The sequence below is a fragment of the Pleuronectes platessa genome, chromosome 15 (genome assembly GCF_947347685.1).
Source record: "Pleuronectes platessa chromosome 15, fPlePla1.1, whole genome shotgun sequence".
Classification (NCBI taxonomy): domain Eukaryota; kingdom Metazoa; phylum Chordata; class Actinopteri; order Pleuronectiformes; family Pleuronectidae; genus Pleuronectes; species Pleuronectes platessa.
In genome coordinates, this window is record NC_070640.1 from 24,540,768 (window position 1) to 24,555,569 (window position 14,802).

General features: G+C 43.2%; 1 protein-coding gene across 3 annotated transcripts in view; it reads left to right on the forward strand.

Annotated features, from left to right (window-relative positions):
- The window catches only part of LOC128456687 (RAC-beta serine/threonine-protein kinase), a 41,343-nt gene that overhangs the window by 4,676 nt on the left and 21,865 nt on the right, over window positions 1-14,802 (forward strand). For all 3 annotated transcript variants that reach the window (XR_008341879.1, XM_053440963.1, XM_053440964.1), the window contains exons 6-9: window positions 889-1,020; window positions 2,892-2,957; window positions 12,186-12,254; window positions 12,383-12,505. Coding sequence is in view for 2 of the 3 variants with exons in the window: in XM_053440963.1 (XP_053296938.1) it covers window positions 889-1,020; window positions 2,892-2,957; window positions 12,186-12,254; window positions 12,383-12,505 (390 nt within the window). In the remaining variant the exon portion in view is untranslated. The remainder of the gene's footprint in view (window positions 1-888; window positions 1,021-2,891; window positions 2,958-12,185; window positions 12,255-12,382; window positions 12,506-14,802) is intronic.

Consider the following 14,802-nt stretch of genomic DNA (forward strand, 5'->3'; position numbering starts at 1 on the left):
TATAATTTCAATATTAGTAATTATCAATTAATTAGCATTCTGCCTCCAGACCCAGAGAAACATTTACCCTGCAGGCATTCAACCACAAAGCCACCCAAACACAATCAAAAGCTGTTTGCTTCTTTCCAATAGCACCTATCAATTAATCAATCAATCAATCAAATTTTATTTGTATAGCCCATATTCACAAATTACAATTCATCTCATAGGGCTTTAACAGGGTGTGACATCCTCTGTCCTTAACCCTCAGCAAGAGTAAGGAAAAACTACTAAAAACCCTTTTAACAGGGTAAAAATACGTAGAAACCTCAGAGAGAGTCACATGTGAGGGATCCCTCTCCCAGGACGGACAGAAGTGCAATAGATGCCACGTGTAGGAGAACATCATCAATAATCAAAGTCTCTAGCAGCATTTGATGAGGGTAGACATCCCGAAGGACAACCCCAACATGATATGCCAAGCAGTCCCGCTGCACCTATGATTTCTGACATGACCTACAATCTCTTATACCATACAGCCCCCAGGTCTCTGCTGAATAACATATTTATCTCCTTTTGTGGGCCAGTTTCATTACCAAAGATTGAGGTAACTTACAACTCTAGATTCATTTATAATACAATTCTGAAGTCAAAAAATTGGTTTTCCCCCTTGTGAGGGAAACTAATGATCTATACATGATGACAGGTCTGCACAGCTCATAATTGTCAAAATTTGTAAATGTGGCAGGTAAAGAACCAATCTATTGCTACAAGTTATTCTTGCATGTAAAAGAGAAACACACCAACAACAATAGAACGAATGGTTTTCTGCTTGAAGAGTTTTTGTTTTTGTTTAATTATTTTTATTATATAAATTAGTTAAACAGCTCAACGTCATGTCCTCCACAGACAATGTGTGACTTTGAGTACCTGAAGCTGCTTGGCAAAGGGACATTTGGGAAGGTGATTCTGGTCAAAGAGAAGTCCACTGGAGTTCACTATGCCATGAAAATACTGCGCAAAGAGGTCATAATAGCCAAGGTAAGAGGTGTTGTGTGTGAGATTATATATCTATATATAGATATAGATATATAGTTCAATAGATATATATATAAATTAAATATCATAGGCCAAAGAAGCTAAAATAGAATAATAAATAAATAAATTATATTAATTCTGCTTCATCATTCAGTTAATATCAGCCCCAATGCACTGAAGATTACCTGTAGGCAAACACATCAGGTCACAGAATATGGTGGATTACCTCTGGTGAACTGAGGCTGAGACTGGTATTACCCACATTATGAAAAATCACACAAATTCATTCTTTAACCATGTTGGACAACCATGTTGTTTTTAAAATGTCAGTGAAGGTAGACTTGATATTCTTGTTCTGCTCTGTCCGCAACAACCTTTTGGTCATGCCTGAATTAGACAATAAATACAGAACAGTACATGAAGTAAATAAGTTTATTTTCATTCATTCCTGCTGCTTGCTTCTTGGTGTCCATTATCAGACTGTCCTGGAATGTTACTGTACCTCCTCTCCAGTGTTAATTTTGGCAGCTGATTTAGTCTTAGTCTTAGTCTTTTGACAAAAATGCATATCAGTTTTAGTCACATTTAGTAATTTTTATCCTTCTTAGTTTTAGTTTAGTTTTAGTCGACGAAAACAAATTACATTTTAGTCTAGTTTTAGTCGACGAAAACAAATTACATTTTAGTCTAGTTTTTCTTCCCTTCTCAGGCCCAGGGACCCTGTGTTGTGTCTAAAACTGCATAATAGTCTAGCTTGCAGTACTTAGGTTGTCCATTAGATATCCCTACCAGCATAAGTCTATAACAGGTGTCGGCAACCATTACTTTCAAAAGAGTAAATTAAATAAAATTAAACACAGAACTTTGTAGGGCTATTTGAGTCCTCCCCATATTTGTGGAAAATGTATGAAATAAGAAGTACCCTATTTTGAAATAACTAAAAACATATAGCTGTAGCCTAATAGCTTAAAATATATATTTAGTTTTAAATGTGAAAACAAAAAGTGAGAGCAGGTCAGGCTGAACACAGAAACTGAAACTCGGTACAAACCACCTGCGGCTTCTGCTCTGATCAAGAAGTTGAGGCGCTGATCTCTGAGCAGCTGAGACCAGAGAAACTCTGTGTTTTCACTGTTTCCATAGTTAAAAAGCAGCCGGTGAGTCATGTGAACGAGCTCTGATCTTGTCTCTCTGAGCGAGTGAGCGGGGCGGGTGTCGGAGCCTCGGGACCGGTGCGCTATCTGGGGCGCACACACACACACACACACACACACACACAGACACACTCACTCGCCCGCTCCTGATACTTCATGACGGCCTGACACGATGATGTTTAAAAAAATTATGTGACTTAGTCAACCACCAACATTTTCGTCTCGTCTCGTCAACGAAAGTTAAAATAGATTTAGTCATAGTTTTTATTTTCAAAGATCCATTTTCGTTACGTCTTCGTCTCGTCTTCATCATGGAAAAAAGATCGTTAACGAATATTTTTCGTCATAGTTTTCGTCAACGAAATTAACACTGCTCCTCTCTTCATGGCATTGCATTGCATTGTATTGTTGTGACATTTTGATTACATTTGTACTAAACAAGGATTTCGGAGGCACATTCATGGGTTCTAGCTCACACCTGCTGCACCGCCCATCACCTGAAAACTCCAGAGATTTGTGTTGTGAACACCTCTGAGCTGAGGATCTCCTGCTGTATTTTTAGTGTGTGAAAGGCAAACTCCGGAGAAAGTCTGGACCTAATTGTGTGGACATTTACTGAAGTTCATGTCTGAAAACAGCTAATTGATAGCTGTTTCCTATTTAAGTATGTTTTATGTATCATTTTGTCAGTCTTCTTGATGGTAATTTGTTTGTTGGCAGGACGAAGTGGCCCACACAGTAACGGAGAGCAGAGTGTTACAAAACACACGACATCCCTTCCTCACGGTGAGAATACTTGCATATTACCCACTTGTTTTGACGGCATTTTTTCTTTTCAAAGTGTGGAACTTTCTTCTTTTTAACAAGATTTGATCATCAGGGGTCTCATTGATAAAACAATGCATGTGATTCATTCTGAGAGTGTGCAAAAAAACGGAAATGTCGTAAGGTTTGTGTGGAGCAGATTAGTCGCGCGAGCACAACTAAAGCTGTTGGTTTTTAATGTAAATGCTGAAATTAATCAATAATCTGGCTTCAGTTCTCCACCTCACGTCTCAAAAATGTTCGTGGTTTGTTTAAAAAAATCCCAACGTCTGCATGAGAAATGCCGTACAGTGCCTTGCATAAGTATTCACCCCCTTTGGACTTTTCTACATTTTGTCATGGTATAACCACAGATTAAAATTTATTTCATCGTGAGTTTATGTAATGGACCAACACAATAGTGCATCATTTGGAAGTGGGGGGAAATATTACATGGATTTCACAATTATTTACAAATAAAAATCTGAAAAGTGTTGAGTGCATATGTATTCACCCCCTTTACTGTGAAACCCCTAACAAAGATCTGGTGCGACCAATTGCATTCACAAGTCACATTTGCAAGTCACATAATTAGTAAATAGGGTCCACCTGTCTGCAATTTAATCTCAGTATAAATACACCTGTTCTGTGACGGACTCAGTTTGTTGGAGATCATTACTGAACAAACAGCATCATGAAGACCAAGGAGCTCACCAAACAGGTCAGGGATAAAGCTGTGGAGAAATATGAAGCAGGGTTAGGTTATAACAAAATATCCAGAGCTTTGAACATCTCTCTGAGCACCATAAAATCCATCATAAGAAAATGGAAAGAATATGGCACAACCGCAAACCTACCAAGAGGAGGCCGTCCACCCAAACTGAAGAGTCGGACAAGGAGAAAATTAATCAGAGAAGCAACCAGGAGGCCCATGGTTACTCTGGAGGAGTTGCAGAGATCCACAGCTGAGGTGGGAGAATCTGTCCACAGGACAACTATTAGTCGTCTACTCCACAAATCTGGCCTTTATGGAAGAGTGGCAAGAAGAAAGCCATTGTTGAAAGGGATCCATAAAAAATCCCGTTTGGAGTTTGCCAGAAGCCATGTGGGAGACACAGCAAACATGTGGAAGAAGGTGCTCTGGTCAGATGAGACGGCCTGCTGGCCTGTGCCGGTATTGTATCTAACCCCCTGTTTGTGCCCTCTGATCGCTGTATGCAGATTGGCTGTTTTGGCTGATGAGCTGTAACTGGGTGCACCCGGCGCGCAGGTCCCGGACTGGTTAAAAGGCTCTGGCTCCTCCTCCGTCGGGGTTGTTGGACCTGCAGCAGAGACGGCTGGAGGCTGGTCTTGGCCCAGCAGCGGGGGGTGTTGTGTTAATCTTTTGTTTCGTACCTGTGCGTCGTGTATTGATTGGTTGCAGACGTTTTTGTTAACTTGACTTGGGCTGAACAATTGTACGGAACGAAATCTGCAATAAAACCTTAGTATTACCTGGTACCACGTCCGTGTTTTGTATGTCATTTCCACCCTAGGTTGTGACAGTTAGGTTATAACAAAATATCCAGAGCTTTGAACATCTCTCTGAGCACCATAAAATCCATCATAAGAAAATGGAAAGAATATGGCACAACCGCAAACCTACCAAGAGGAGGCCGTCCACCCAAACTGAAGAGTCGGACAAGGAGAAAATTAATCAGAGAAGCAACCAGGAGGCCCATGGTTACTCTGGAGGAGTTGCAGAGATCCACAGCTGAGGTGGGAGAATCTGTCCACAGGACAACTATTAGTCGTCTACTCCACAAATCTGGCCTTTATGGAAGAGTGGCAAGAAGAAAGCCATTGTTGAAAGGGATCCATAAAAAATCCCGTTTGGAGTTTGCCAGAAGCCATGTGGGAGACACAGCAAACATGTGGAAGAAGGTGCTCTGGTCAGATGAGACCAAAATTGAACTTTTTGGCCTCAATGCAAAACGCTATGTGTGGCGAAAACCCAACACTGCCCATCACCCTGAGCACACCATCCCAACAGTGAAACATGGTGGTGGTAGCATCATGCTGTGGGGATGCTTCTCTTCAGCAGGTACAGGGAAACTGGTCAGAATAGAGGGAAAGATGGATGGAGCCAAATACAGGGAAATCCTTGAAGAAAATCTTATGCAGTCTGCAAAAGACTTGAGACTGGGGCGGAGGTTCATCTTCCAGCAGGACACTGACCCTAAACATACAGCCAGAGCTACAAAGGAATGGTTTGGATTAAAGAATGTTAATGTCTTAAAATGGCCCAGTCAAAGCCCAGACCTCAATCCAATAGAGAATCTATGGCAAGACTTGAAGATTGCGGTTCACAGACTGTCTCCATCTAATCTGACTGAGCTTCATCTTTTTTGCCAAGAAGAATGGACAAACCTTTCCATCTCTAGATGTGCAAAGCTGGTAGAGACATACCCCAAAAGACTTGCAGCTGTAATTGCAGCGAAAGGGGGTTCTACCAAGTATTGACACAGGGGGGTGAATACTTATGCACCCAACAGATGTCAACTTTTTTGTTCTCATTATTGTTTGTGTTACAATAAAAATTTATTTTGCACCTCCAAAGTACTGTGCATGTTTTGTTGATCAAACGGGAACAAGTTTATTTAAGTCTATTTGAATTCCAGTTAGTAACAGTACATAATGGGAAAAAGTCCAAGGGGGGTGAATACTTATGCAAGGCACTGTACGTATGTTTCAGGCCCCGTTTTTTGTGTAAGTAATGGTTATAAATGAGACCCCTGGTCAATACTGATTATGGTTGGGTACCGTTCACAGGGTGGCCAAATCCCATTTCAACCTTTGGCCCCACCCCTACCCCTTGTTTTGGGGATGCAAAATGAAATTATGTGAAAATACAGGACTATCATGCAAAAAAAGATTGCTGTCATGCTAATGATAGCACGGTCGCGATCTTTTGTTTTACGGTTGTTGTAAAAAAAAGTGTCCATATTACATTGAAATTACATCAAACTAAGATATTACAATCTATATCGTAATTTTTAAATCCTTATTAATTGAGAAACATTTGTGGGTCTCTTTCCAAACTTGCCGGTGATTTGCAAGGCATTCTGGGTACCCCTAGCAGGCCTCTCCCCAGAAATTCAGAGTATGATGGTGCTGTTTGCCATATTTTAACTCGTATATACATAGATATGAGAATAAAACCATAAAAACAATTTCATCAGATTTGACCTTTTTCTCTGTTGGCCCATGAGGTTATTACGTCACGGATTAGAGGAATGAGCGAGAATTGACGTGCTCTGCTTAAGTGAGTTTAAGAAATGAAAGTAATGTTTAGGCTAAAATAAATAACCCCAACGTTTTTGCACATGGCAGCAATAAGGTGTCTGCTGCTCGTTATGCACACAGACGCACACAGACACCACCTGCGCACTTTTTTATACTTAAAGTATATGCTCACTCAGCCCTGCTGTTTATACAGGGAGTTTCCCTGTATTCTGGTTATATTCTATTTCTTAAATTGCTATAAAATAATATCATGGCTTTAAGGCTGCTGTTCTTTTGGGTTGTATTAATGCCTGTGTTTGCATAGGCCTAATAGTGCGTGGCTGTGTGCAATATTCTATAACACATCCAGGATCGGTGGGGGACGCCAGTATCTGGCACTGTTATTTTGGGGGTCGCGGGCTGAAAAGTCTGGGAACCCCTGATCTAGATCCTGCAGCCCTGGAGTCTATCTGCAGAATATGTAATTATATCATTTTTAAATAAGCAAATCCCCTGGCAACAGTGCCATGCATAATATCATGCAGATACAGGTCAGGTGCTTCAGTTTTTGTTCATATCAAACTATAATAATAATAATAGCGGCTTATGTTTATATATATATAATGCCTTTCCCAGGACCCAAGGACGCTTTACATATGTTCGTAAGGACAACACAGTAGAGAAAAGAAAAAAGTAATAATACAAGTACAGAACAGGATATGATTAAGCAGCAGGGTGGAGCATTAACAGAGGCCAAAGGCCTTCGTGAAGAGGTGGTGCTTGTGAAGTTTTTTGAAAATGTCGGGAGATTCAGCGTTGCGTAATTCAGCATGGAAAGAGTTCCAGAGGTCGGGGGTTGCGACACAGAAGGCTCTGTCTCCAAAAGTTCTTAATTTGGTTTTGGGGATGTAGAGCAAACTGAACTTTGAGGACCGTAGCCTTCTGAGTGCAGTGTAGGGTTGGAGGAAGTCAGTTAAATATGGTGGGGCTAGAGCATGGAGGGATTTGTAGGTGAGCAGGAGGAATTTGTGGTCGATGCGAGTGGAGGTGAATTAGGGTCGGCGTGATGTGTTGCCAGGGCTTAGTGCGGGTGAGAACCCTGGCAGCGGAGGTCTGTACATATTGGAGATGTTTCAGGATGTTGCCAGGTACCCCAAACCGGACTCCATTGCAGTAATCCAGGCGGGAGATGATAAAGGCACGGGTGAGGGTTTCTGCAACGGAGTCAGGGTGTGAAGGCCGAATTCTAGTGCTATTTTTTAGGTGAAAGAAGCCGTATTTGGTGACAGATTTGATGTGGGATTTGAAGCTTAGAGTGCAGTAAAACACAAGAATAATGAAAACAAGTAATCTCATTGACGGGGCCTGAAACGTGCATACGCCACTTCTCACGCAAACGTTAGGATTTATAAAAACAAAATTGACGGGAAAATGTACGTATTTCCACGCAAACTCTGACCCATGCCTACAAACGTTTTGGAGACGGGAAAGTGGCGACGCTGACATGAGGTGGTGAACTGAATCAGATTCTTGATCCAATTCATCATTTACATTAAAACCAACAGCTTAGTTTTGCTCGTGCGACATATCTGTTCCACACAAACCTTTTAATTGAAAAATATATAAAATTACTTGCAGCAAATTCCATTTAACAGCGGAGTTACAGAGCCGAGTCATTAATAGGTTTTAATAATGTCTTCCAACACTGCCTGTATCATCAAATCACTGCAGTGAACGTGACTGTGCCCTCAGGCGCACAGAGCACACAGGAGATCACTTATGTGAGGGAATCGGTCCGATGCTCTAAATAAATAAATACTGCAGTGACACTGGTGCGGGATTCTGCGTGATGTGTGCATGGCATGCGAATGGAAGAATAGAGGGTTCAGCGATGTCTGATCAGCTGATATAGAGTTATAGTGATCTGTGATCTGCGATCTTTTTTTTACTTCAGGCTCCGTTATTTCTATCTTCTTCACTCTCACACATTGTGTTATCCACAGAAGCGGCAGAGTATTAGTGTATTTTCTTTATTAGTGTCTTCACTGCTGTCCCATTAAATAGCTCTTTACCTCCACCCCTCTAACAAACACCTCGATGTCAGTGTCAGAAAGTTTCACTTCCTCTTCTCATAGCTTGATGCCATGACTCCGTCAGGACTCACGGTGGAAACCCATTGGTCAGCAGCATCATTTATTATTCATGTCGTGCTTTGCATTGACCATTTATGGTTCAAAGTGGGCGTTTTGAGGGCGGATTTGGAGGCAGATCCACGTGTGAACGTTTCCAGGTGGACTGTGATTTATAAAGCTAACATTGCTTTCAGGTGTGCTTGCGCACGGTTTTATAAATCCGAATTTTCTTTGGCTTACGCCTGTTCTGGCTTTTGTGCGTACGTACACTTTAAGTATGAATCCTATGCACTGTTTTAAAAATGAGAGCCCTGTTCTCATGCACAGATATTATCAGCCATACACACAATTATACTCGCGTAACTCCTATGTACAGTTGTTTGACATACATCTGACACCATTCCAACCTGAATTGTAAGCACACTTACTGTACCTGTGGTGTCCCTCAAGGTTCTGTTTTAGGCCCCATCCTATTCTCCTTATATATGCTTCCCCTAGAGTAAATTTTTGAGAAATATGATATCTCTCTCCACAGCTTTTTGGAAAATGTAAAAATCTACTTGACATTGACTTTATTAAGATTGACAAGAGTGCAGAAGAGTTCACTGCAGCCCCTGCTTGATTGTCTAAATGACAAATAAATCATGGATGAGCTTAAACTTTCTTAACCTAAATGAAAAGAAGATTTATAGCCAAGGTAAAGGCCTGTCTCCCATCCAAAGATCTCAAGAGGGTGATCCATGTCTTCATAACTTCTCAACTTGACTACCGTAATTCTTTGTATATGGGCTTGGACCAGTCATCCATTCGACACCTGCAGCTCGTCCAAAATGCTGCTCCTCGCCTCTTGACAGGAAAGAAAAACAGGGACCATATTACAACTGTGCTGCGTCCCCTCCACTGGCGTCCTGATCATTACAGGATCGATTCTAAATTGAGCTGTTAGCTTTTAAATCTCTAAATGGACTTGCACCGCCTTACTTAGCTGAACTCCTTCATGTTCACATTCTAGTTAGAGAGCTGAGGTCATCCCCTCAGATGCTTCTGGATTTGCCTGAAATGAGGGTCATAATCAGAGGTGATCGAGTCTTTGCAGTAGCCCTCAAAAATGTGTCCAACAGTTTACCACTCCATATTGGATTATCCCCCTCTCTTGCATCCTTCAATCATTGTTAAGACACATCTCTTCTCTGTGGCCTTTTTTTTCGAGTTGAGAAAGTTTATATCACAGCAGATTTAATATAATTGTATTATCATTAGTCGTTTAAGGCATTAAGTGTTGCTGTTTTCTTGTCGTACATTTCACTTTGTAAGGCACTTTGGTCCACAAAGTTGTTTCAAATGTGCTATATAAATACATTTGACATTGACACTTTCCAGACTGGTGGTGGGGGTGGTGTTGAGAATGTCTTCTTGATACACAATTTGGTTCAGACATTCATGTTTCTCTCAGGATGATCCGTAATAATATCAGTGATCCTCTGACTTTTCATCTAGAGCAGGGGTGTCAAACTCAAAGTGGGCTGAAATAAAAAAATTGCTACAAGTCAAGGGCCAGATGGGTTCAACGTTTATTGAAATCTTATTAAAAGAGCCTTAGTGCACATATTGAACCTGGAACTAATATAGAGTATTGCTGATAAAACAACATTAATTATGAAATAAATGAAATATAAATAATACATAAATAAATATAAAAGTTATAAAATCACGTTCATTAACTGCTTATGGCTCTATCTGCAGTATCTGCGTCTCCCACAGCTGCAGCTTGGTTTTAAAAGCCCTCACTGTAGCCTACATGTTAGTGATTACACGGCCCCGCCCCTGAAGCTGCAGGTTGAGCGCATTCAGGTGGCTCGTGATTTCACACAAACGTTTTATTTCGGAGCTCTGTTGTGCCTTTCCCTTTGCTTTCCATAAACTCACAGATCTCCTCACGCAACGGGAAAAATCTTTCCAGCACCTTTCCCTGGCTTAGCCATCGCACCTCTGTGTGATAGGGCAAGTCACCATATTCTGAACTGAACTCCTCCAGAAAAGACTTGAACTGGCGGTGATTTAAACCTTTGGCTTTGATAAAGTTAACCGCTAATGTTATGATGCTCATCACATGTTCCATTTTCAAGGCTTTTTTTGCCCCACAACGACTCCTGTTGTATGATGCAGTGATAAGCTGTCAACTCACTTGTGACGTTTTCCTCCTTCATCTTTTCTCGGATCCTCCCCACCAATCCACTCTTTTGACCGCAGATCGCAGGCGCTCCATCTGTTGTCAGTCCCGCAGGTTTATCCCACGGCTGCCCCATTTTATCTACACATCTGGACGCCTCTTCAAAGAGATCTTTTTCCCGTAGTTCTGCCATGCATTGGGTGTAATCCCAAAAACTCTTCTGTTACGCACAGGCTTGAGTCCACTCCACGGATGAAAATTGACAGCTGGGCAGTATCAGAAGTGTCGGTGCTCTCATCCACAGCAAGGGAGTATGCGATGAAATCTTTTCCCTTTCCCACAAGCTGTTGTTGGAGATTTGCAGCAAGGTGACGCACACGGTCAGCTACGGTGTTTGGCTTAGGCTCACGTTTAAAAATGCTTGCCTTTTTTCTGGGCACACGGCGTCGCAAACTTTAATCATGCAGTTTTTGACAAATTCCCCCTCGGTAAAGGGCCGGGGTGATTTTGCAATTTCTACTGCCACAATAAAACCAGAGTTTTTGGGACGGTAGACATGCCAGACACCCAAATTAACGTGTAGAAGCACTACAAAAGTGGAATTTTCATAATATGTCCCCTTTAATAATGTGCGTGAGACAGACTGTGTACTAATGTTGACATCTTTATTCGGATCCTCACTTCCGTGTCTGACCCCGCCCCCCAGATTCATTGCCTCATCCTATTGGTCCACAGCATACCAACAAAGGGGCTTCCTATTAGGCTATGAAGGCCATCATCATTTACTCCCAAACCAGTACATTGAACAGGTTACATACAACAACAAGCGGAGAAAACAGAATCGCGGGTTAGGGTTAGGGTTAGGGCCAGCACGCTTGAGAATAGCGCGGCACAGCGCTTCGGCGTCCGGTGTAAACCAGGCGTCACGTAGTTATATTGAAGAAGAACATTTGTTATAATGAATTGAAATAAAACGTTTTAGAAATCGAAAAGGTAAATTCATAAAACAAAACAAAAGATGTTCCGATTTTCAGCGTCGACGTCATCGATGACGTCAACTAATCGCAGCAGCCCTACTGCAGACTTTACCTTGATACATAGTTGCTTACTGTGTATGTGTTTTGTAATTTAATTTTTTTTTTTTTTTTAAACCAAACGCGTTGAATTGTGAATTGGAAGATATAATACTAGATATATTATCAATATTTGTTGATTTATTTGTTATTTGTTTTTAGGGTGGTACCCGAACTACAGTCAAATCTTAGTCACTAATTTAGTCCAAATATTCCAATTGGGTTTATTGGGTTATGTGTTTACATCTGGCGCAAACATTCACTTTGACTCAAGGAATTTTGAACCCCGTTTAGAATTTTGTGGTCAACGGTCAAGGTCACCCTGACACCACAAAACCCTTCTATGCCCCTGATAACATTATGCCCGTGTTAACGCCTCGAGAGCTTTCTTTGCGAATTTGGCCTCACACGAAAATGTATGGCCTCTTGAACAAGATATCTATCTATATCTATGGAATTTCTTAAATTTGAACTAGTTATCTGGATTCAAAGAACTATTTCTCTCTGATTAAATTTCAGTGGTCATTGGTAAAAGTCATGGTGACTAACATCTTTTTATTTTTTCCTGCAGACACTGAAGTATGCATTTCAAACCAACGATCGGCTCTGTTTTGTAATGGAATATGCAAATGGAGGCGAGGTAAGTCCTCACATGCACACATGTCTTATGGAGATCTATTTATGTGTCATGTGTTGTCAAAAACTTGCTGTGCACACTCAGATTTTATGGAAAGGGTAAGTGTTTGATTCCAGCTGCTCTTGTTTTAGCTCTTCTTCCACCTGTCACGAGAACGAGTATTCACAGAAGACCGGGCACGCTTCTATGGTGCTGAGATTGTGTCAGCACTCGAGTACCTGCATTCACGTGATGTCGTATACCGTGATCTTAAGGTGAGTACTCATTAGATCCTTCTATATGAAATACAATATCCATACACAGTTTGAATCATGAGTTCAGAGATGATTGATTGGTATGTGTATGAGGGCGGAACAATATATCGAAAATGTATCGTAATCGTTTTATCAACATGCTATCGCAAGAGACTGCTTGAACTTTTCCATGCGCCATGTATTCACGCTCTGCATGTAAGTATACATTCACCGGCCACTTTATTAGGCACACCTGTTCAATTGCTTGTTAACACAAATAGCTAATCAGCCAATCAAATGGCAGAAACTCAATGCATTTAGGCATCTAGACGTGATGAAGACGACTTGCTGAATTTCAAACCGAGAATCAAAATGGGGAAGAAAGCGGATTTAAGTGACTTTGAACGTGGTGTGGAAATTGCGATGAAACACAAAAGGCAACTTCCATCAAGTTGGACACACAATTTGTGCTCTGTTTATTAGCATCAAAACAATAACAAACAAGATGGCTTTTAACATCCCAGCATGCCCTGGGGTCTCGGACGTCATTACGTTCCCATCATGCATTTGGGATCCTGACGTCATCACGTCACCCGGCATGCCCCGGGGTTGACGTCATCGCCCTCGTAGAAGACTGACGCCGACACATTAAGTAAACCATAGTGTGGCGAGGGTGAATTATGTAAGTCCCCTATTCACTACACAACTCCCCCCAGAATTCACCATAACAACAAAAAATTTCACCGGAGAGGTGGTCGTAGTAACCGGCCAAAACGGCTGTGTTTTACAGGGGGTGGAGAAGACACTACCGTGGCAGGTTTGATAGGCAAAGGAGCAGGGGGTGGGTGCAGAACTGGAGGACGCCCGCGTCGTGGGGGCTGGGCCACCTCAACGGGCCTAGCCACGTCCAAATGGGCGGGTTTGAGGCGGTCAATGGAGAGTCGCTCCGGTTTGCCTCCCATGTCCACCGTGAAATGTTTGTCCCCCATCTCCAACACGCGAAATGGGCCCTCGTAGGGCGGCCGTAGCGGTCCTCTGTGAGCATCGTGGCGAACAAAAACGTATCCAGCCTTCCGAAGCCCAGCGGGGATGTGCGACTGAGAGAGGCCATGCCGGGAAGTAGGGACAGGTGCGAAAAGCCGCGCATTGTCCAGTAGCGTGGCCTGCTGGGGAACCGCAGACCAAGGAACGGTGGAGGTAGGAATCCCCCCTGGAACCCGCAGCGGCTGGCCATAGACAAGCTCCGCGGATGAGGATTGTAGGTCTTCCTTTGGTGCAGTCCTGATGCCCAGCATCACCCACAGGAGCTTGTCGACCCAGTTGCAGTCTTTGAGGCCAGCACGAAGAGAAGCCTTCATCGACCTATGGAACCGCTCACAGAGTCCGTTAGCCTGCGGATGATATGCAGTTGTGCGGTGGAGCTTTACTCCGAGGCTCTGGGCAACCGTGTTCCACGGCTCAGACGTCAACTGTGCGCCCTGGTCAGAGGATATGTCCGAAGGGGTGCCGAACCGGGCAACCCAGGTGCCGATAAATGCCTGTGTCATCTCAACGGATGTCAACGATGTCAGTGGCACAGCCTCAGGCCAACGGGTGGTCCTGTCAACCATGGTGAACAGGTAGGTGAAACCCTGAGAGGAGGGCAGAGGGCCAACCAGATCTACGTTGACATGGTCAAACCGCCTCTCTGGCACCTGGAACAACTCTAACGGGGCTTTAGTGTGTCGATGTACCTTGGCACGTTGGCACTCCAGACAAGTGGTAGCCCAGTCTCTAACGTCCTTTTTGAGGCCGTGCCAAACAAACTTAGCCGCCACCAGCCTCTGCAACGCTTTTGAACCAGGATGGGAGAGGCCATGGATGGCATCAAAAACGCGGCGTCTCCATCCCTTGGGCATGAGCGGCCGAGGACTGCCTGTGGAGACGTCACACAGGAGCGTGGTGTCAGCCTCCCCAAACACGACGTCCTCTATCCTCAAACCTGTAGTCGAGGTCCTCAGGCCGTGTACGTCTGGGTCTGTGGTCTGGTCCACTGCCATGCTGCCGTAATCCAGGCCAAGATGGACTGCTCCTGCCACAGCCCATGACAGGCAGTCCGCCACCTGGTTGTCCTTACCGGCCACATGCTGTAAATCCGTGGTGAACTCGGAGATGTAGGACAGATGACGTTGCTGGCGGGCGGACCACGGCTCGGCCACCTTGGCCATGGCGAAAACCAGCGGCTTGAGGTCGACAAAAGCGGTGAAGTGTCGACCTTCCAGCAGGAAACGGAAGTGTCTGATGGCGAGGTAGAGACCCAGCAGCTCCCGGTCGAAAGT